We start from the raw sequence: 23,968 nt of genomic DNA on the forward strand, positions 1-23,968 counted from the left end.
CACTCTCAAAGAGTATTCAGGAAATAGAATTCTGAGCCCAAGAACATGTATACTTCTGACATATGGTAGGGATAACATGCTTCACAATTATTCTTTACCTTTTGGACCTGGGACTATCTCAGGGATGCTTACTATTTTAAAGACTGGGTTGGATTTGCAGGTCACCTTCAGGAGAAGATGATCCAGCTAATCTAAACATCACAAGATGACTTTGATATGGAATGTTCTTAAGGAACGTTCTATGAGACACATTTGTGTTAGGGTATAGAAATTTCAGCTTGAATTATAAGTGCAAAATGACTCTACACCTTTTTTTGGTTGTCGTTCAGTTTAGTGATTTTAAGCAAATCTTGTAAGTACTATTTCTCTTGGTTTCATTATCTTATTTAAGGATACTGATATATCACATTTAATTATTTTAAACCCTATGTATATATTAAATATGAAAGCTATACTCAATAGATTGGAAATAGCTAGATCACAGTATTTTATTTTTACTTGTCTTGTAAATTTCCATTTAATAGCTTTCATGTAAAACTCATGCTACCACCTGTAATGTCAGATAAACCTAGGGCTTAGATTAATGAGTTGCATAGATATGTAGGTCACTCTGTTTTTTTGAGACAGGGTCTCACTGTGTAGTCTAGGCTGGTCTTGAACTCATTATGTAGCTTACGCTGGCCTGAAACACATGATGATCTTCCTGTGTCAGCCTCCCAAGTTCTAGGCTTACAGTTATGTTCCACTACTCTCGGCTTATAGTTTACTCTTACTGGGAAGGCAAAATCCTAGGATCTTCAATGTTGGAACCAATCACTGAGGAATGGCATTCTTCCTTTTTCTCTAGCTACAGGGTGATAACTATCAAGATTTAGAAGATTCTACATATAGAAAATATGACTTTTTAAAGAAAATGTTCCTCCTGCCCTCACCTTATAAAACATGTCCCCCTCTTCCATCAGCTTGCTCAGCAGGATGATCATGATGTCTGGTTTGGAGGTGGCCATCGCCCATGTGGCTGGACCTGTAGTGTACAGGATGCATGATGGGTAAAAAACTCATACAATGTAAGGGTGGAGGAAGCTAGGTGAAAAAAACATCCTGGGGGAATTTCTGCTGAGAGAACAACTTGCTCCACAATAATTACCTCATCTTTTAGACCTGGGAGTATTTTAGTGACTCCCACTGCTAAGAAGCTATGTTGTGTTTGTATTCACCTTAAAATAAGAATATCTGAATTGTACAAGTTTGCACCACAGGAAGACAGCAGAGCCTTTGTGTTGCGTGCGGGGACATGATAGTGTAGTGTGGAATTATTTTACATCAAGAAATTGGGAGAAAAGGTTTTATTAAAGGTCACTAAGGATTTGAAAAAAGTAATTTATTTTTGACTTGGGAATCAAAACTCCCAGATGTTAGACTTTTAATTTTTAAACATGTATTTTGCAGAAGGGAAACCAGTAAATAATTTAAAGGCTTCCTTAATTTGTAAGTACCAAATTAGACTCCGGGAGATTCACTTTGAACCAGGAGTATACTTTGAATGTCAAACAGAAGTAAAACAAACCAACAATACTAAGGACTACTTTAGCCACAAAAGAAAGAAAAGGTTAAGTGATTAGTTTACAGAGGGCTTATTTATTAACTAAGCTTTTCAGGGTTAGTTATCAAAAGTTCAAGTTATTCTCTACAACAGTCATTAAAAAAATCTTCTTTTAAGGTGAAGTAAATTAAAAGATTAGAGGTGTAGGGAACTCATGCAGGCTAAAATTAAAAGGAGAAGGCAAAGCTGACCAAGCCATCAGACCACGCCTGATGCTGACAGCGGTGAAATATACCTCGTGGGCGACTCGGTAACGTCTGACAACCTTCAAAGAAAGGAGAAAACAAAAAGTTGTAGGAGAGGAAAAAAAAAATGGATGAAGGTGAAAAAAAAAAAAGAAGGAAAAAGCAGCAGTGAGAGGCAGGCAGCAAAAAAGCCAGCACATCAGCCAACCCTTGTCTATAGGTCTGTGGGGTGGGGGAGCAGCTGGGACAGAGGCAGCAGGGACTTGAGAATCTGAAGCACATTCAGAGCAAGGGAAAGCAAAGGCTCATGGCACTGCAGGGATCCAGGATGCTCACACTGTGGGGCAGGTACAGAGGCAGTACTGAGGTATGTTTAAGTTTAGTGCAGCCTCCTGGCTAAGGCTACAAGGGGCATGGCAGAGAACCTGGATGCAAAGTGCTACAGACCATGGCTCAGAAGGTGCTCTCTGGACCAGAAGTCTTTTTGTCCACTTGGGTAATAATTGGACTAGGGTAGAGGGAACTATACACAACCACACTAAAACACCCTGGGTAGTTAGACCACTGGACCAGTCTGGCCCCTGGGCACAGATGGCCAACACCACCTTTTTTCTCCTACCTATTTTAGCTCCTTTCTTCAGGAGAGTGACAACAACAGACGTGTTCCGGCACCCTACTGCCCTATCCAAAGGGCGCATTCCACTGTAGTCAACGTGCTCGATCATGGCCCCATGATCCACCAGGAACTGGACCTACAACATGGATCAAGCAGAACAGTTAAGAGGTGCAACTGCTCAGCATTGCTTCATTGAGGGAGCTGGTTGATGCCTGCCCTTTATGTAGCTGCTGGTCTTAGGTAGGCTGCATAGCTCTGAGATTTCAAGCCACAGCTATATCCTTGCTCTTTAATAATGTTTTGCGTATTTTTATTCTCTAGCAAGTATAGCTCTGAGAACTCTACCAGGAATCATTAAAATACAACTTCACCTTTCAACCCCAGCGACTACTGGGAGGGAAAAGTGCCTCTGTCCCTACAGTCCTTAGTTGTGTAAGAGTACTCACCACCTCAGCATCACCATAGAAAGCCGCCAGGTCCAGTGGAGTACGGCCATTCTTGTCAGCGTGGTCTGTGGCAGCTCCATTATCTACCAGTGAGCGTACAACTGAAAGATGACCCTTCAGACAAGCCCAGCTGAGTGCTGTCAATCCTTCCTTGTCCATTAGAGCAATAGAGGCACCTATAAAGCAAGTGTTAACACAGAACTAAGAACATGAAAATTCATGATGGAGGTGTAGTCCTCAAAGTACATGTCCTATCAAAGAATATCTTTTGTTTCTGGATATCTCCATTGTAAAAAATTGATCCTATAAACTGCCAATAGAGTCCAGTTGTCCCGGATAGTTGATTTCTTCCACAAATCTTAACTTTAGTAGCCATTAAGTTTCATCACTCTTCTGTGAGAATCGTCTACTTTGGCCAAATAGATGTGCTTGATGCCTCTAGAATCTCCCATAAATGTTCTTGAATCCTCACTTTTGGTTGTATTACTCCCATATGTAGAATACCTTTTCTTTTTCCATGACTTGCCTCATTTTTACCCATTTGTCAGGAATTATCTCAAATTCCCATGTCTCCAAGAGCTTTTTCCAGTTCACAGTCACTTCATCTTGAACCTGTGTAACATATTCTGTTACTTGTTTTTATGTACTCCCACTTGTATATAATCAATTCTTAACAAATGTTTTCTGAACTGAGTGGAAGTCTTCTATTTATAATAATGTACACTTGAGAGATTCTCATAAAATAGGAGCCCAGTACCTGTTTATCATTGTGGATAGTACCAGGTCAGTTTCTCTCTCCCACAAAAAAACAGGGCTTGCAGTGGTAGAATACTCCTGGTTCAATCCTCAGTACTGGAAAAAAAAAGTCTAGCTCACAGAAACAGAGTAAAATAGTATTTGCCAATTTTAATTTGTCAATTTAAAAATAAGAAATTCAGAGTTTACTTAAACTAGTCAATCTTATTCAATAACGCTATTCCTGTCCTCTACATACCTTTTATATTTTACATCTGCTTCTGGTCAACAATTCTTGTTTCATCTGTAAGGATCCAGCATACGTGAAACACTGTTCTGTAAGCAGTCTAAGTTCAGTGTGTGTTTGATTCTTGTGCCTAGATTGCAAGCTCCTTGATGGCAAGGAGCCTATCATTTCCTTGACAGTTATAGCTAAGACAATGGCATGTCATACTTACTAACTAGAGATCAACTTAATGCTCACAGAAAACTTTCCGGGATAATTGGTAAGCTGGACAAAATTCAGATGTCAGAGCCAGGGATTTAAGCTCAGCAGCATAAGCGCCTGCCTGGCAAGCACAAAGCAGTGAGTTCAATCCCTGGTTCCAACTCGCTCCCCCCCACCAAAAAAAAAAAAAAAAAAAAAAAAAAAAAAAAAAAACCCAAAAGCAAAACAACAACAACAAAAACCCCCACACAAATATTCAGATGTCAGTTCAATTTAGGACCCACCCAGCCAGGCTCAGGATCATCTGATCTTTCACCTTTGTATCCCTAGAGGTCAAAGCCAATATGTGGCTTTTCATGGTAGGATGAAAAGCTAAAAGGAATAATACCTCTTGCCCTCATGAAAGCCTTTCTCATAATGATTTAGCTTACAACTTAAAAACACTGACTTTGTTTATTTATTTATTTGTTTTTGGAGACGTCATGTAGTGCAGGCTGGCCTTGAACTCATAAGAGATCCTACTCCCTCAGCCTCCCGAGTGCTGGGATTACAGGTGTGCACTACTATATCCAGAAAACCATGATTTTAATATGGAATGTATATGAATATAGGAGAGAATCTAAGGGGCTTTCTTATCTGTAATACCTACAAATTCTTTGGACGGTCTCCCTGGACAGAAAAAGCCAAAGGACAGAAGGTATTAAATGTATATAATTTTCCAATGATAAGGGAAGTTGGAATTTAAAAGGATATACATATGACGCAAATTCAAAGTATGTTCAATGCTTTCAAAATTTGATTTGTAATCTTCTTTTTATTTTCTATGTAGTTAATGAAATGAATTTTCATACATCTGAAAATATAACATCCACTTTACAACTTTGGAGTAACTGTCAACCTTTTTATCCATCTTATTTCCTACATATAAATTAGCCTTTTTGTCCAAAATATTTCTTGCACTTGGTTCTTTTTTCTACTTTGATGGCAACTGCCCTGTATTAGGACTTCATTATATATTATCTATTCTATTACAATGTATCATTTATTCTAATCCTAATGGATATCTTGGTTCCATTTTTAGTCATCAGGTTTACTATTCATACTGTTGCCAGTGATTTTTTTTTTTTTCATTTTAAAAAAGCACAACTCTGAACTCCTGTTTTAAAATCCTGAGGTCTGGTGGGTGCTGTGCAAGCACTCTTACCACCCAGTTACATCTCCAGCCCCATCTCTGCCTTTAAAGACCTACTCTACTTTTTGCAGAGTTAAGTCCATTTTTTATTTTTATTTTTTGGTTTTGAGACTCACTATGTTCTGGCCTAGAACTCATGGTGATCTTCCTATCTCAGCCTCCCAAGTGCTGGGATTACACATGTGTGTACCTGGTTGAAGTTCCAATTCTTTTAAACTGGTCATTTTCCATTTTTTCACATACTCTTCCAGGTTTACTTTCCAACAGGCCTCATATGCTAGCCAACTTGCCTATTTCCTCAAAGTTATTCTATGCTGTCATTCTCTTTGACCTTTTATCTACATTATTTACACTTCTTAAATATAGAACACTTCTATCCGAATGTCAAAGTCTATCCAATTCTAAGTCAACTACCTTTATTTTGAACACATGATTGTCTGCCTTTTAAATCTATTTAGTTTAATAATTTCTTTCAAAAATTTTTATTAGTACAAGTTTTCTGTACATGATTATATTCACCATGGAGAGTTGGTACATATATATAACATCTTAATTCTTTTTACTTTCCTTTCCTTTCTCTTTTCTCTCCCCTTTCATTTTTTATTCTATTTGTAAAAGACCAGTTCCCTATTTCCCATCATCCAGTTTTTATTTTGCTCTTTATGTATACTTTGAGTTTCTCACATAAAAACAACAACAACAACAACAAAGAAGACATACACTATCTGATTTATTTCACTTAACATTAGTTTCTCAAGGGCCAACCATTTTTCCACAAATGACTCAAGTTTATTCTTCATGGCACACACTTAGTACTCTACTGTCTGTCTTTTAAGGTATTTACTTTTGTTTTATCTCTTCTTTGCCATATTATAGATCCTGTGAGGGTTCAAATTAACTAAAAAATCATGTATATTTTCTACCATAGTGTTCTACAAATACTGTAGGCTAAATAAATACTTACAGATTTTGTTGAATTAGTGAAAGCTTCTCACGAAGTATGAAAAAAAAAATGAACCAGTGCAAATACCAGAGTGTTTTCAGTACAAAGGAACAACGAATCTCTGGAATTGGTGCCTAAAGAGTTTTTCCTGGCCTATGGCAGACACTGTAGCTATCTAAATGGTATCGGCAGCTGAAGAGGACTCACATTTCTCCAGTGGAAATGGTTTGTCCTGAACACTCCTACTTGATACACATATTCTTGAGAATCTAGACACGTTCCCTCCCTTTATCTACGGTGTCTCACCCTTTCCCAAAACAAATGAGGATAGGTATCATGAAACCAGAGTTGCTCTGTAGCTTGCACTGGGTAGGCAAGAGTCACTTTGTATACTGGCAGAGCAACTGTGTGTCTCACCACCCTTCAGACTGATGTTAAGGAAACAGATATTCTGTGAAGGATCTATTAAGTTTCCAAATGGGCTCGACATTTTAGAAGAAACTAATCCTCTTCCTAGTTCAACTTTGTCAGTTGTTTAGGCTTGGGCATAGTTTTTTGGGATATTTTCCCTGAAGGAAATTTTACGTGCTCATTTGATGTTGAAGTCCTATTTACCATATTGGAGGAAAATTAGAATAAAGTCAGTATGACTTTAGTCACTTTGTTACCTCCAGCTTCATGCAAAAGCTAAGGCTCCACTAGATGGCACTCTGATGTCACCAGTGACAAGCTTTGTTTATACTATGGAGGTCTGTGGAGGTGTAATGTCAACAATTATTGTTTTTGTTTTACTCTTGCACACATTTGTAGTGCATAATGATTACATTCATTGTGTTGGGGAAGTAGATATATGTACATAACTTATCTTAGTTCTTTTTATTTTCCTTTCTTCTCCTTTACCTGTAGATCCTCTTCTCATTTGCAAAGGACCTGTTTCCTATTGTCTATCTTTTATTTTGGTCTTTAAATTACTTATACTTTGGGTTTCTCATGTGAGCTATGCAATACTCAAATTCATGTGTGTGATTTATTTTACTTAAAATTACAGTCTTAAGATGCATCCATTTTCTCACAAAGGACTCAAATTTATCCTTCTTTATGCAGCATAATATTCCATCGTGTATAAATATCATATTTGATGCATTCATCTGTTGATGGATAGACAGGCCATTTACAAAACTTAGCTACTATGAGTTGTGCTGCTATAAACATGGGTATTGATGTGTAACTGCAGTATGATGTTTTTTTTTTTTTTTCCACTTTCAAATCTTTCAGGACAAGTATGATGTTTTTTAACTCTTCTAAAAGCTAAAGAAATGGCTGAGTTGAATGGAATTTCTAATTTTCTTTCCATACTGATTTCTATAGTGGTTATACTAGTTCACACTCCTTCCTGCAGTGCAGAAGGGTATCTTTTCCCCTACAACATTTCCACTATTAGCTGTTGTTTGACTTCTTTCCTTCTTTTTTATTTCTTGCATTTTTTGAGACAAAGTCTTGCTATATCTTGAACTTAGGCTGGTCTTAAATTTATTATGTAGCTTAAGCTCACCTCACAATTATGTTGGTCCTCTTGCTTCAGCCTCCTGACATTATAGTCATGTGATACCACTCCTGAACTTATTGTTAGATTTATTGATGATAGCCATTCTTTTTGGAGTGAGATGGAATCTCAATGTTGTATTAATTTGCATTAAAACTTTTTTGCATATTTTTCCACGTATTTATTGATCACTTATACTTCTGATAAGTATCTACTCATTTCAGTTGCCCTTGTTTTGACTGGGTCTTTTATTTTTTGGGGGGAGTCTGATTTTTTAAAAAAATTCTTTATATGTTCTAGGTATTAGTTATCTGAGAAGTAGTGGGAAACATTTTTTTCTTGTTCTTTAGGTTTTTCTTCACTCTGGCAGTTGTTTCCTTTGCTGTCCAGAAGTTTTAAAATTTTAAATAATCGCATTTGTTGATTCTTGATATAATTAGTTACTGTTTTATACAAGTGACTAAAGTAATAGCAGTGGACAGGAGCCTTAAATGCTCTATGAGAGAGGATCTCTACAGGAGAAAGTTCATCAGGTTCATATAACACCAACTTCTTTAACTTACTTCTCATTCAATGAATTTGTGGATGTTGGTAAGCATCCAAAGGAACTTACTATAATGTATAATGGCCTCATAACAATATCCTCATTTTCCAAATAAAGGCCCACTGTTAGCAGGTATCTTAACTCTCATTTGCTTTCTCTGGATTCCAGAAAAATATGAGTTGTGCAGATTTACCAAAGAATTGAGAAAGTCAAAATATGACCCCTGAAAGATGAACAATCATTGAATGTACATTAAAAAAGTTAAAATTTGAAGATTGCTAACCTGATTAAAAGAATTCAGAACATGGTAACTTGATTTAAATCCCTCAGGACATAAGGAATAGAAAATCTCAGAACTGGAAGGATTTTACTGTACATAAGAGGACAGGAGGAACTTTTCAGTTTCTAATCAACCAGATAAGTAATATCCATTCTTAACATCTCCTGGTGTCTACTACTGTAAATCAGGATTTCAGCAGGTAATTCTGGGCACTGGTTGTCTAGATCTTGTATACAAGAACTGACCTTGTGCAAGTAGAAAGTCAACGGTTCCTAGATGGCCTTCAGAAGCAGCCATCATCAGGGGAGTGCGGCCTTGCTTATCTGCCATGTTAACATCAGCTCCATGGGTGAGTAGAAGATCAACAATCTGAAAGTGGAGAGAAATAGGGACCAATTAGCTCAAGAAAATCTGCTGAAAAGACATTCTAGTATAGGTGCAGGTACTCCTGCTGTACAGGGGAGGCACCTCTGTAAGTAGCTCTTTAACAATTTCTTGTAAGTATGGTACTAGTATTATGTGGACACTAGTAGTCTCTAGTTATCTTAGAGATAGCAAGTGAGAAGGATTCATCTCTGAACATCTGCATGCGCTGCTAAGAAAAAAAAAAGAAAGAAAGAAGAAAAAAAAAAAGAAAGCCAAAAATACAGTTAAACATCATAATGGAAGCTCCAATACAAGTTACTGCCATTTCATAATCAGTGCCATTTTATTAATCTCTATGGAGCTGCAAGCCTGCCCATAGCAATGAATACCATTTAAGTGACTACAAAAAAGTACCTCTGATAGCTTTTTGCTTTCTAGAGTCTTATTTTCCTACTCCAATACTTTTTTTCTTAATGAATTTAATTTTAATTTTATTTTAAAGGGAATAAAGCAAATACAATGAAACTGAATACAGCCAATCAAAACAGAACAACAAGAGTGATATAGGACTCCAAACAAGATAATAGGAAATCAGCAATGGCAACCATAATGCCTCATGTTATCTTCAAACTATCTGCTCATACTATTAATCATATAATAAAATCAAACAGAACAGAACAAAACAAAACCAATCAAAACAAAACAATGTAAGTGATACAGAACTTCAAAAGTAGACAATAGGAAATCAACAATGGCTAACATAATATATTTTATCTTCAAAATAGTTGCCCATACCATCAAACATAATAGAACAAAACAAAACAGAATCAACAAAGACCAAACAGTGAAAATGATACAGGACTTCAAAACAAGATAATAGGAAATTAACAATGGCTGTCGTCTTCTCTTTTTAGACATTTCCTCCTCTTTCACCTTTACAATATTGTACATTTGGGATTCCCCCTAACCCTTTCAGTTTTCTATACTAGGGAGACAACACAATGTTCAGCCATGTGAGTCCAAACAATTTCATTCATGAGCATGATCTTGAGTTGCATCTGTTGACCCACACAAAAGCCTTGAAATTATCTTTCTTTATAGCTAAGCAGCTTTCCAATTGTATAAAAATAAAAATACCATATCTTTCCTATCTATTCCACAGTTGATGAGCAAGCTATCCCTGCTTTTTTCTGGGTCCTTGACACATGGAGCATTGTCTTGTCTTCTCTGACCTTCAGTCTATGAATTTTCTTTTGAGTTAAATGTGTTTCTTATATACAGCCTATTGATGGATCTGGTCTCCCAACCCACTTGGCCTGTGCTTCTTTTTATTGGTGAGTTGAGGCCATCACATTAATGGTTAACTGATAAGTACTGGTTCATCTCTACCATGTTATCCTCCTGCCACTGGCCCCCACTTTCCCCCTCTGTTTAATTGCTTGCCTTGCTTGAGTCTTCTCTGCTACTGTTCCTGGAAACATGGTCATCTTTATCTCTCTCTGGAATATCCTTCAATACTCTGTAGGGTTGGTTTGGTGAGCATGCATTCCTTCATTTGTTCTTTATCAGGAAAGTATCTTATTTCACCATTAATTTTGAAAGATAGTTTTGCAGGGTACATCAATCTGGGTTGGAGGTTATTTTCTTTCAGGACTTGAAACTTCAAGCTCTCCTTGACTTGATGGTTTATGTTGAGAAGTCTGTTGTGATTCTGATGGATTTTCCTTTATAGGTGATCTGTTTCTTTTCTCTAACAGCCTTTCATAGTCTGTTCTTATGCTGAATTTCTGGGATATTGATTATTCTATGTCTGGGTATAGACTTATTTTGATCATGGCTATCTGGAGTCTTAGATGCCTCACTTACCTGAATGTCAGGTCCTTTTCCCATGCTTGGGAAGTTTTCTGCTATTGTTTGTGTAAATAGTCTCTTATGTCATTTGTGTTGACTCCTGCTTTTTCGCTGACATCTAATCATTTTTAAATTACTTTTCTTGGTGTTGTCTTGCAGATGTTGAATTATTTTCTGGCTCCTCATTATTTTAAAGAGATCTTTCCTTTCATGATTGCTTGATGCAATGCTGTCTTCAAGGTCTGAAAGTTTATCTTCAGTTTCTTTCAGGCTTTCAGTGGAGTTTTTAATTTCCTGGATTAGCTCTTTGAATCTCTTTGTTTCATGCATTGCAGTTCTTTCCTGTATTGTTTATTCAAGATTTCCATCATTTTCCAATGCTCCCGTTTTATCTATCTTCTTTAGATATGCTCCATACTTCTTTCATTATGGTTGCCATTTGTTCTTTTACCTGAGATATTATTTCTGATCTGACTACTTTTATAGCCTCATGAAGTTGTTTCCTTACCTCAGTCGCTATCCTTTCAGAAATTTCAGGTGTGCAAATTCCAATGTCTTCTGTTTCTAAGTCTCCTAGACTCGTTCTGTGTAAGCTGGAGGTCTGAGATTGCCTTTTGTTCCTTTGTCTTGACATTTTCCTAGGTTTCTCTGGAAGAGCTGGCTGTGGGGTCCCAGGTGATTCCTACAGTGGTTGCCCATCCACAGGATAAGAGGAATGGGTCAGGCACCTGGGTTTCTCATATCCAAGGTTCCCAGGGACACAGTGGAGTACAGGGCAGGCTTCTCCAGACTGTACAGCTACACCAAGGCTTCCCTCATGATGGCAGGTGTGCTAGCTGGTTTTTCCCATTGGTGCTGGCAACCAGTCCTTGTTGGTGGCCAGTTAGCTCACAGAGGTACCTATGTTCAGTTTTTTTTTCTGGTGTTTACAGTTCTGTGATAATGTCTGTGTTGCATCCCAGATGTGCTAGGTATGGACTTGATCTTGGCCTCTGGATGTTCAGGATGAGATGGTCTTCTGTTGGTGGAGTTCTCCAGAGTCCAATTGCTGTCTCCTTACTGCTGCTTCAGATGTTGCCATATTATTGGCTCCACTGACTACTTCACTTTGCAGAGGGCAGAGGGTGTGTGTGTGTGTCTGTGTGCAACAGGCTGTTGATCTGAATCCTTGGTTTCCTGTGAGTCATACACTCTTTCAGTTGAAACATAATGGAGGGGTGCAGGGCATGGTCAAGTTCTTTTAAAGATTATTATCAGCATGGGCAACCCACTCAGGACCCTTTCTGTTTTTCTCTCTGACAGAATCTTTGTTTCTCTCAATAAATCTATTCTGCTCTTAACCTTTGATGTTCCTAAAATTCATTCTTTGATTTTATAGAATACAAACTCGTACCACACATATAGTAGGTTGGGAGTTTCATTTTCCTGTATCATTTGAAGGTTTTCCACTGAGATCACTGGATGGAGACTTAAAGTTGTATGCCAAGATAAAATGTCTGGTGTCTATGAAGAGCCTTTAAAAAGATTCTCTGTAGAGTATCCCTAACTGCCGACCAACAACTACGACCCCTTTCAGCTTGAAGAAGCCAGACTGGTCATCACCCAATACTCCCTTCATGGCAATTTGGGTTACTTCTTCAGAGAAGGGATTGTTACAGGCAACTGAATTAGGTAGAAATATTATAGGCAATTAGACAGGGGAGGGCCCTTGAAGGAGCTGGTGCAGAAGGCCGCATACCTTGCAACCTTGGAGAAGACAGACACCTCCACTGTAGGCTAGACCTAAAGACAAAAGATCAAGCAAATGCACCCACATCCTTCGGACTGATATTCTAAATAGTTCTCTATCACACTGAGGAAGCCAGGAGTCACTATCCATTTGTTCTTTTACATGAGATACACTAAAGGAAGAGTCACTGCTCTGTATGCATGCCTGCTTGCTATGTAACTTGCTTTCCCATTTGTCTCTGATTTAATCAATTTTACCTGAGCAATTACTCTTACTGGTTGACCATAGTTCTATCCTACCTCATGCCTGCCTGCCTTGTGAGTTCTCATGTTTTCCCCATCTTAGACCTGCCTCACTGTGTTTTTACTCTATAAAAGTCCCTCTCTCAGACAGTCTTTGGCGTCCCATTTGCGACCCCTTCTGTCCCTCTCTCAGACAGAAGCTTTCTCTCATTAAATATATTCTGCTCTTAAAAAAAGAGATTATCATCAGTATGCTTTCTTTTCCATTCTAAGTATAGAGATTAGCATTATTCATAATCCAAATATCTGGAAAGATTACAAAACTAGAATTTGCATACACTGCATTTCCTTTTAGCAAGTCTGAAACAACTAAGAGTTAAGTGTGGTTAGCAAGGATCGGTTGAGAAATGAGCTTTTCACTGACCTGGTGGATACTGTGAAATGTGAGAACGAGGTTACTTCAAGTTGAGGACAAAGGTAGATAGTCAATCTAGATTACAATGACAGTGTAGCAGAAAATGCCCGCTCTTGCCCCAGTATACAACAGTTTGTTAGTTGCCTTGGTAATAGTTCCTGGTCCAGATCTGAGGGCTCCTGTTTCTTATACAAATGGTTGGTCACTCTAAAGCATAGCTGGTCATTATGATATACACTGTATAAATCAACCCCCAATTGACAAGCCATTCTGCTTCTGTACTTCCTGCTTATTTCATAAAAGCCCTAGATCAGCATCTGATATTTTGGGAGGGATCCGCATCAGTGCCTGTCAAAGTAAATAAATCTGCCTCCAAATACTGGGTGTCATTTCGGTGTTTCTGCTTGCCACTGCAATGGTTTTGAATGTTAATTTTTTAATCACCTCAATTAACAAGAATATTAGTAACAAACCCCAAGTCATCAAACCCAATGACTTCTGGGTAACCAAAATTTGTGATCTTTTTATTCTTTGTATCAGAAGTTTCTACCTGTAGCTCATTCCTGCTCAAGGTGTTGAAGGTTACTACCTGCTTACCTGCCAGTGACCCTGGCGAACAGTGCTGAATAAGGGTACTGCACCTCGACGGTTTGGCTGGGCCACTGCAGCACCTTGCTCCAAAAGCAGACGGCATACCTCCAGTTTACCTCTTCCGGCTGCAGCTGTCAGGGCTGAAAGCAGAGAACAAAGACTAAGGTTAGGCCGTTCTTGTTCTTTTTAGTCCTTAGTATTAAGCATGGCCTTAAGGTACAAACAGTTTATGTACTGCTATTTTACCTTCAAGATAGTGATTTCATATATATATATATATATATATATATATATATATATATAATATTTTTAAATAAAGGGCCTTTTCACTGAGCTATATCTTCAAACTTTTACTTTTTGAGACAGGGTCTTGCTAAGTTGCTGAATTGCCTAGGCTGGGCTTGAACTTATAATCCTCCTGACTTAAACTCCCAGAGTATATTACTGGTGTATACCACCATGCCCTGTGGAAGAAAATTTCTTTTAAAGGACAATAAAAAAAAAACTTTTAAATGGGCTCACAATATCTGGGGGCAATCATAATACTATACTACATCTACTGAAAAAATCATCTTTGCCTAACTCACCTAGTTTCATTTTTTTCCTACCTAGATGTCTTCTCTGTTTTGGCTTACCTCTCTTTTGGTGCCTCATTCTAGCTATAAACCTTCTCCTAGTTTACATGTAAGTGGGATCCAGAGAGAAGAGATTTTTTTTTTTTAATTGGTACCGGGGATCGAACTCACGACCACCTGCTTGCAAGACAGGTTCTTACGCCGCTGAGCTAAATCCCCAGCCCCGAGAGAAGAGATTTTATAGAACTGAAGTCTGTTTTAGAGTTAGCTGGGAACCACATCTGGCTGACCTTATTACTGAGCTGTAAAACCCAATGAATCAAGAACAAAAATTGCAGTCTTAAGGCTTTCGGTGAGCCTGTCTTCCTGCCTGTCTGCCTCTCTTCCTTTCTTATTAACTGAAATACAAGTTTTTCCTATATTTGTAACTATTTTTTATATGAGGATCAGAATTTTTCAAGGTAATTTTTCTTTTTTTTTTTTTTTTTTGCAACAGGGATTGAACTCATGCCCCTGAACTTCCCAATGGTAATGGTTTTGAAGATGTGAAAAAAGTGTGGTCAATCATCTTCTCCTGAATGCAAAATAAAGGAGATGGCTGGGAATATAAAGTGGGGTACTTCTGTAATCACTTTGAGAACAAGGCAGAAGAAGTTCAAGTTGTAGACTAGCCTTGGCAACTGAGCAAGACTCTGCCTCAAAAAAGCCCAACTCAAACCAAACAAAAAATACAAGAAACAAATAGAAAGGAAAATTATTAGATGACAGGAGTTACATTTAGTTTTAAAGAAAAGTTTTATTTCCTTTCTAAAGTTAACTTGGAAAACTGATATGAGAGACAACAGGTCCTTCCTTCTCGATGACCACCTATCCTAGTAACAAATTAGAAAATGATAGTATTTGGCAGGTGCAGATATTTCAGTTTGTAAACACTGCAACTTAGTAGAAAAGCCATGAAATTTAAATCAAATGGCCACTTTGTCATTTTTGCATTTAAGTGCAAATTAAGCATCTTGTCTTTGGGCTTGGCCTAATCTATCTGCAACTGAGTCATATGCAAAACTAAATCATCTATAGTTTCCACAAAGATAAACCTTCAAGTAATTCTTTTCTTCCCCGAGGATAAAATGGGCTTAAGAAGTGTGACAATTTTCTAAGATATGTACTCTTAAACCAAGTTTATAATTTGTTTTATGTGTATTTTTAATTTTATTTTGCAACTCTTGACACTGGTATTTCTGTTCAGTTTCTCATAGTAGGGCAGAGGCTTGGTCTTATCTAAAGGTGAAGGTCATTTTCAAGCTCTGAGTGAATGACCACACATGTTAAGGGCTATAATTATTTACTTGACAAAGAAGTTTTGCCTTGATTCTTTTAAATTTATGTGATCTTTATTTCCCAAGTCAGAAAAAAATCCCATCTGTATATGGTTGGAACCCCAGAGTAGTTTAAGAAGATGACAGGCACAGATATGGGTTGGACATCATAAGAATCATCTTTTTTGATCCCACTTAAATAGCTACAAGGTAGTCTGCTGCTGCAAACCTCCCTCGTGTGCAGGCCAGATACATTCTTTTTAACCAAAGAACCTATAGCACTCTAGAGAAAAAAAAAGATATTTCAGAATCAACCTCTTACTAGTGAAGCCAGTTCACAGAACCTATTTGAATATTCACAGCCAGTGCTCTTCTGCATAGTTGTACTGTTTACTCCAACAGTTACATTGCTTTACTTGGCCCATTTCTCTCTGTTGAATAATACTTTTTCTTTTTAGTACTGAGGATTGAATTCATGACCTTGTGCTTGCCAGGCATGTGCTTACACCACTGAGCTAAATCCCTGGCTGAATAACACATTTTTATGTGAGGGAATGTTCTATTTGGCCTTTTTCTTTGTTATATTATCTCTGTTGCTTAGGTTATGATGTCATTTGGCAGCAAATTTCAGTCAATAGCTAGACAAGGTCATTAACACAGCTGGCCAATTTCATCTCAAAAACAGTTGAACTTTTCAAATTCGAAGAGCAAGACTGCTTTTGGTTGGATTTTATAAGTTAGAACTTTTTTTGAAAGAAAGATTAAGATAAAGTTAGCTCTATAAAGTAACAAACTGAATCTTAGAGCAAACATAGCCATTAGGAGCAAAATCTCTTCCTAAAGACCAGAAAATGAATTTGTTCCCTAGTTTGTCAGGATCTGGTGAGATTACCTGACACAAATGCTTTTCCCTTCAAAGGGAAACAGCTAAGGAGTTTAGAGAGGCTGAGACGATGCACCTTGGAGTTGGAGAAATAGCCAAAGTTGGCTGATGGGATGCTGACACTAAACAGAATGCAGAAGAGTAAATGACTTTTTAAAATCTACTTTCAGCCTTGAAGGAGTATACCATGTAAAATCAATGGTGGGAAGGTGACTGGGGAGACTTACACCAATCACTACTAACCAAAATAGACATTTATTGAGCTATTTGTCAAGATACTGTTTCTGTTTCTCAACAAATCCATGGTCAAGTAAGAAAAAAAAAAAAGAAAATTCACTACTATGAATGGGGTAGGCACAAAAGAGATGAGCCCATGATATGAAAGTGGTGGAGGAAAAGTCTGTTTTGTTTTTGTTTTTGTGTCCTAGGAATTGAATTCATGACTTTGCGCTTGTCAGGGAGGTACTGGTGCTGCTGAGCTAAACCCTTAGCCCCAGAGGAAAAGAATCTGCAAAGGTCTTTGGAAGAGAAGATAATCTGAGCTGGATGAGGAGAGATAAATAGGGGACTTACAGCCATGGAAAGACATTCAGGAGTGGGGTATGCTGAGATGGCACTGAAACAACATTATGGGAAACATTATGTTGTTGTTATAATTGGAATTACTGGAGAAGACAGGCAACACATGAATCTGGAGATCATTTTTTAATGCTACATTAAATAACAATTCTATAAGTAGTAAAAAAAGCAAACTGACATTAAGTTTTGATTTCTTAAAAGGTTTGAGATAATACAAATATAAGAAAATTAATAAAATATTTTTCAAAGCCTGAGGCCTCAAGTTTTTATTCTAATGTGAAATTTGTATTAGTAAAAATAGTCCTCTATTTAGTTTATATCTTTCTGGAAGCTTTCCAAGGATTTCTTTTTAAGCATGGCACTAGAATGTTACATTTATTATTGTAGTTATTAGCTTTGTAATTTTCTATTCATGATCAACATTGAGCCATGACTTTTCTTCCTGCTCCCCTCAGTGGTTACATGCCCATGTTGTAGGTAAAAGATATATACTGGGAGGTAAGGCAACTTTGTGTTGGAGAAGGATGTGCTGACAGAAAAGTAAGTCACCATGTCCCTTCTGTAGCTCCAGGTCATTACAGATACTCCAAAACTGCTAATGTCCTGGCCATTTCCTTCCTCATAGCCTGTTCTCTAGCTTCTCTTAAGAAAGGGCTCCAGAGACAACAGCTGTTTCCAGCTGCACATTTTCCTTTATTCTTTTATGGACTCTTGAACTGCAGCTGCTTGGCATCTGCTCCCTTTGGCTTTACAGAGGGAGAAATTGTTTGAGAAGCAAATTCCTAAGCTTGGGATCATTTCATGTGAAAATGTTAAAAGTCATGAAACCTGTCTGACATTTTGTAATGAGAAGAAATAATTTAATTCAATAAGTTGTTATAAATTTTAAATGAATTCAAGAGTTTTATTTTTAGCAACACTCTTACCCTAACCAAAATGAATACCTTTCTTTTTTTAGTAAAATAATTCCCCTAAATTGTCCATCTAAATATTAGTCTATTTATCCTGGTAAATATGACACATATCCGTGGTTATTTGACCATTTTCTTTGCTTTGGCTTCATGAAAACACATCAAAGATTACTAATGTTTCTCCAGATTCTCCATTTTAGACTTGGAGGAAACATAACAATCATTTCCTGCAAAGGTCACAAGGAAGAGCTTTCTATTTGTGCAATGAGTACCAAATGCTTTTGAAGTTCGGAAGACACTTGGGTCATCCAAGTATCACTAAGTACCGTGCAGCAAGTAACAAATGATTTAGAAATTATTTTGTTATAAATTAAGGAAAATTGCATGGGGCTGGTTTTATTTTTTTAAAATGGTGATTGAACTCACAACCTCATGCTTGCCAGGCAGGTGTTTGTGCCACTGAGCTAAATCCCCGGCATGGGGCTAGGTTTTAACAGGGTGGTGCCTTCATTTTGCATAGAGATAGCAACTTTATTCATAATGTAAAATTCAACTGTGTCTGCTATCTACCACGATAGCATGTTAAAACACAAACGTGGTTGGAAGTGTAGCTCAGTGGTAGAACAACGGCCTACAACGCATGAGGTCCTGCCTGGTTTTAATCTCCAGCACCATCAAGAAAATCAGAGATAGATAAAAATGTAACCTCCTGCTTTACAACTATAGATGGACAGAGTGATTTCAGTGGCAAAAATTCTAGAGAAATCACATAAAAAAAAGAACGGTCACAACTATTTTCTGCTCTAGTTTGGCACATGTAAGGAAATTTTCAGTCTTTTAAAAATACTTGGGAACAAGAATGGTGAAAAATTTTGCTTGAAATTTCTAATGATATGGAAAATTCAAAGGGAAAAGGACTACAAAAGGGATATTTTCTGACATGGGCTAAATCAGTCTCCAAAACAAAAGTTGAAAGACAGAAGAGTGTCAAAGATATGACAGAGAAAAAAACAAAGTATGAGACATGGAGAGTCCACATAAATACAACAGAACCTATGAGAGACAATGTGTGTGAGAAGTACCTGTCTCTCCCCAAAGACTGTCAAAACTGTTGATCTGTGCTCGCTCCACTTCTTCTTCATCTTTTTCTGGAAGATCAAGTAGGTAGGAGACAATCTGAAACAAGAAATTGTGTAAGTTCAAACTTTATATAGAGAACTGTTACTTTGCTGTCTGATATTTGGAAGACACCTGAGTCTTCCAAGTATCACTAAGTATCTCGGTCACAAAAAGAATCAGAACTCATTGTGTTGGCAACGAAACCCAAAATTACTCTGATAAGCATTTATCTATCAGTGAATATGTTTCTTTTGAGTGTAATTCATTCATATAGTATGTGATTTTTAAAAACTACACATTCCTCCTATTTCTGTTAAAGAAACATTCTTTCACCTTCCCGACAAGGCTGTAATTGAGAAAACTGAGGGCCCACATTTCTTCTTAGCAGAACGAAAACATGTTTCTTCCTTAAAACGACTGAGTCTAGTAAAGAGACAATGGCTGCTTACTCCAAAAAAAAGGGACTGTTTTGTTTCCAGGCATTTTGACTGGACAGAGTGTTAAAATTTTTTTTCTACGGACTTTAAAAATTTCAGTTTTATTTAATATTCCCTTGATGACATAGCATTATCAGTTGACAAGCTAAACAGTGTATCAACTATTTCACGAGCATCTGATGCAGTAGTATAGAGCTGGTTTGTAGTGTCCCGTAAGAGCTGTTACATTTCTAGAAATTTTGCAAGTCAGTTGTTAAATAAAATCAATTGTCTATTAAAAATTAAGTAAAAATTAAATAAACTACATAAAAATAAAATGGATATAGTTCAGTAGCCCAGTGCCTGTCTGGAAAGCACGAGGTCATGAGTTTGATTCTTAGTAACAAACAAAAACAAAAACAAAAACAAAAAAACCTCAAATTTGAGTTGGAGATGTAGCTCAGTGGTAGGGCCCTTGCTTAGCATGTGTGAGGATCTGGCTTTTATCCCCAGGACCACAAAAACATAAAAACCCTTAAGCCATGTAACTTCCTATTGATCTAACTATATCTTCTTACTAGCTATGCTACTGAAGTCATTTATGTTTATTGTATGTACAGAGTGGAACACTACATAATTGCTTCCACTTTTGTGTTCAGTGATTATCATACTGGTAGCCTGAAATTAGCCATGGTGGGAGTGCATATACCCCAGAAGTTGGCAAACAGCATAAATAAAATAAAAAATAAATAAAAGCAAAGTGGGATACAACTTCATTTGTCAAATCATGGTTTGGTTGAAACCACAGGTTAGTCACAGATATAAATTTGGCAAAATTTGATCTAAGTACTCAAGTAAGAGTACTTTGCATTTTATTATTTGTGGAGTATACAACATATTCCTTAGATCAGTAAAATTTATTAGAAGACATACAAACACACAACCCTACCTATTGGACTCTGTTCCCCTCTCCAGAGTCAGCTGTTAAAACATTTCATGTCAAATTACCAATTCCATATATTTGCTATTAACATTACTATTATTAATAATTAACAAAAATACCATTTGCATAGCGTTTAAATGTTTACAAAGCACCTTTCTTAAAACCTTGTAAGAAAGAACTTAGTAACTTTACTTTATGGATAGGAAACTAAGGTTCTAAGAGATTAGGTCAATCGTCCAAGGTCTAGATTTAATGAGCAGTAAAGCTGGGATCAAAACCTGAGCCTTCTGAGGTTTTTCATGTTGTGTGTGTCCCATTTCACACTGTGTAATGATATGACAACAACTAATCCCTGTATGCTTCAGTGTCACTGTTAAATAGGGATGGAAATATGGGGAGATATTAGATAACTTTTCTAGATCCTTTTTGACTTTCTATGCCCATGATCCTAGGTATGTTAACATACTAGTGCCTAGCGGACTTTAATTTGTTTGTTCCTCAGAAGAGTGACCAAAAATTCATATTAATTTTCATGGCAACTGTATACTATGTAAGCTTTACCTCTCTTTCTTAGGTTCTTAAATACATGGCGTGGAAATAACACCTTATTGCCGTCTTCTTACCTCAGTGTAACCCATGCTGGCTGCAGCAATGAGGGCCTGCTGGATGGCATGGCTCTTCTTAAACACTCCTTGCTGCTGGCCAGCCATTGTCCAATCACACTGAATCAAAAATTTGACGACCTCTAGATGACCTCGGAGTGCAGCATGAACCAAAGCACACTGCCCATTCTTATCCAAGTGATCCACCTAAGGGGAGAGGACAGAAAAATCTGGGTTAATTAAGACCTGTGGCTGTATACCCAATCTGGTTACACCAGCTCAATGCGCATGTCTAGACTACTAAGACTTATCCACTGCCTTTTTTTTTTTTTTTTTTTGTGGTACCAGGGATTGAATTCATGATCATGTGGTTTCAAGGCAGGTACTTATGCCATTGAACTAAATCTCTGGCCCCTACTGCCATTTCTTAAAACAATCTGAGAGAAATTACAAGATATTCTACTTGGGCTAGATCATTACCAAGCCATAATTATGCTAGATCTTCCTTTAGGAGGAATTTTGTTTCTTTAGAAAAGGAGGTTAGAGTTTTGTTTTAACATTAAAAAACAAAACAAAACAAAACCCTCTCAGCTCAAGCTTTGATTTCCTCAGGTATATTTCACTTCCTGCACAAATAGTTGTTTTCAGACTAAGATCTGAGAAACTTATATATCTCTGTGGGCACAAAAACCAGTCTTTGAAATTATGAAAAGGGAAAAAACTTTTTGGAGTGCCATTTTTTTTTTTTTGATCCTAAAGGAGCAAAATATATTATGAATTACACACTTAACAACCAAGCTTTGGCAAAGGTCATCCCTCTCTTTCAGAAGACAAAATCTCAAATATCTAGCCCAAATGGCTATCGGCATTTGGAGTTTAGTGTTAGACAAAGCTCTGATAGCAGGTTTCCTAATTTCAGTTCCAAGTTTAGGCTAAAAAAAAAAGAAACATTAAGATCAGTCTACTAGAAGGTCCTTAGTTGTAAATTTCAATGCATGAAATAACCTTTTCTAGCAGGAATATACTATCTTGTCTGTCACAGTGACTGCATTTAAAATCTAACTTCGTCTGGTTCTCCCCTTGACTGGTTCCATCCAGCAAACCATATGACAAATGCTTAATGAATACTTGGTATGTGCAAGGAATAAAAGGAACAAATGATAGAGAAGATAATAATACATAGATTCTGTTCTCAATAACTTTTTCAAACAAGCAAGGTAGGATAAGACGTAACTAATGTAATAAAGTACTGTCCAAACAATGAAAAATATATGATAAGTGTCACAACAAAATAAAAGTACAATAACATTGCAGAGAAAGGAAAAATTAACTTCTGATTAGAATTAAGAACAAGTTCAGAAGGAAAGTTCTGCGTCAACTGGCTGACACAGTAAATTCTTAACTTATTCTAGATTTTTTTTAAGGGTATGCTGCCTAACGGAAGAGGTTTAAAGTGTCAGGTTGAGACTTTCTGCAATGTCAGACTAAGGGTTTGAATTTAACTAGTAGGTGGTAAAGAGTTATTGGGAATTTTCATGCTCATAATTGCACTTTCTTCTGTCTTTCTTTTGGAACCTAAACTCAGAACCTCACGCTAGCCCGGCAGACACTGTGCCCCTGAGCTATATCCCCAGCTCTCATAACTGCATTTTCATAAACTAAGGGACGAGTAAAAGCAATCATAGCTCTTTGGAGAAATAGTTGATTCCTGAGCTGGGGCAGTAATAGGAAGAGATGATTCTTGTGGTGCAAGGAAGGAAGGAAGTTATTTCATAATAGCAGGGTAAAGTTAAAAGGCACAAGAACCAAGGACCACATCTGGGACAACCTGAGCAACAAAATGAATCCTAATGGCTATGATTACAGGCACAGGATAAGATAAATAAATACATAATGAGGAAAGACAGCTCTTCCTTCAGTGGAAGCACAACTAATAAATATTGAAGGAATGATGAAAACAGAAAATCACCATGAAGCAAATACCACAGCAATATTAATGACATAAGAATCAGGGTTGGAGAAAAAAGGAATTATTCTTCAAGCTATTTTCTGGCTAACATTTAGTGTTTGGCTTCTAATTGAACTTGAAAGGACAAATGATTGGGAAGATCCAAAGACTTCAGTTTTAAGAAAATCAGGTGCAATATTATCAGACTGTAAATAGCAGGAAGAAGAGGTAGTTATAGGGTAAAAATGATGAAGTAGGCTAGGTGCGGTGGTGCACACCTGTTATCTCAGCACTCAGGAGTCTGTGGCAGGAGAATTGCCATGAGTTTGAGGTCTGCCTGGACTACACAGTGAGTTCAAGGCTAGTCTAAAGTATATGGTGAGATTCTCTTTCAACACTTCAACTCCCTAAAAAGATGATGAATTATTTTAGAAAATTAAATGAGAGGCACCAGTGAGGCCTTCTGGCATAATCTATATCAAAGAGATAGTTAGGAATGTAACATCATCCTCAAAAGAATTTTCAGGAACTAGCAACTTGGAGTTAAGAATCACATAAATGTAGGGAGAAGAGTTTGAACTTGAATGTATTTGATTCCAAAGCCTATGATTTTAATGTAATTGTCCTGGCTCAGCCTCCTGGGTAGCTAGAATTACAGGGTGAGCCACCATTCCAGGCCTTAACTTTTTGAATCTTGAAAAAGTGAGATTGAAAGAGGTTAAATAACTTTCTTAAGTCTTTATATAAAATAAGTGTATATTTGTCCCAATACTGTATTTGATCCACTTTATGTTTGATACCAAAGTGTCTGACTGTAATGATTTGCTCCCTTTTTTTCTCAAGAAAGCCACACTGCAAGTGGTTAAGGAATACTAAGAAAGCAGAGGTAGTAAGTAGATATGACAGGTCTGGTGGATAAGGAAGGGAAATAATAGGATCTAGCCTCC

At 37.2% G+C, this 23,968-nt stretch overlaps 1 protein-coding gene across 12 annotated transcripts in view; it reads right to left on the reverse strand.

The window, feature by feature from the left end:
• Positions 1-23,968, reverse strand: part of Tanc2 (tetratricopeptide repeat, ankyrin repeat and coiled-coil containing 2) — a 463,309-nt gene that overhangs the window by 13,279 nt on the left and 426,062 nt on the right. For 10 of the 12 annotated variants that reach the window (XM_063242113.1, XM_063242108.1, XM_063242111.1 and 7 more), the window contains 8 exons: positions 21,095-21,280; positions 19,076-19,169; positions 13,736-13,869; positions 8,781-8,904; positions 2,851-3,026; positions 2,408-2,540; positions 1,839-1,868; positions 933-1,024 (listed from right to left, as the gene is read on the reverse strand). In XM_063242113.1, the coding sequence (XP_063098183.1) occupies positions 933-1,024; positions 1,839-1,868; positions 2,408-2,540; positions 2,851-3,026; positions 8,781-8,904; positions 13,736-13,869; positions 19,076-19,169; positions 21,095-21,280 (969 nt within the window). The remainder of the gene's footprint in view (positions 1-932; positions 1,025-1,838; positions 1,869-2,407; positions 2,541-2,850; positions 3,027-8,780; positions 8,905-13,735; positions 13,870-19,075; positions 19,170-21,094; positions 21,281-23,968) is intronic. The other 2 variants (XM_063242114.1, XM_063242107.1) reach the window with 1 other exon arrangement.

The sequence above is a fragment of the Cavia porcellus genome, unplaced genomic scaffold (assembly GCF_034190915.1).
Source record: "Cavia porcellus strain 051 isolate PalLab524CR breed Dunkin Hartley unplaced genomic scaffold, mCavPor4.1 scaffold_32, whole genome shotgun sequence".
NCBI lineage: Eukaryota > Metazoa > Chordata > Mammalia > Rodentia > Caviidae > Cavia > Cavia porcellus.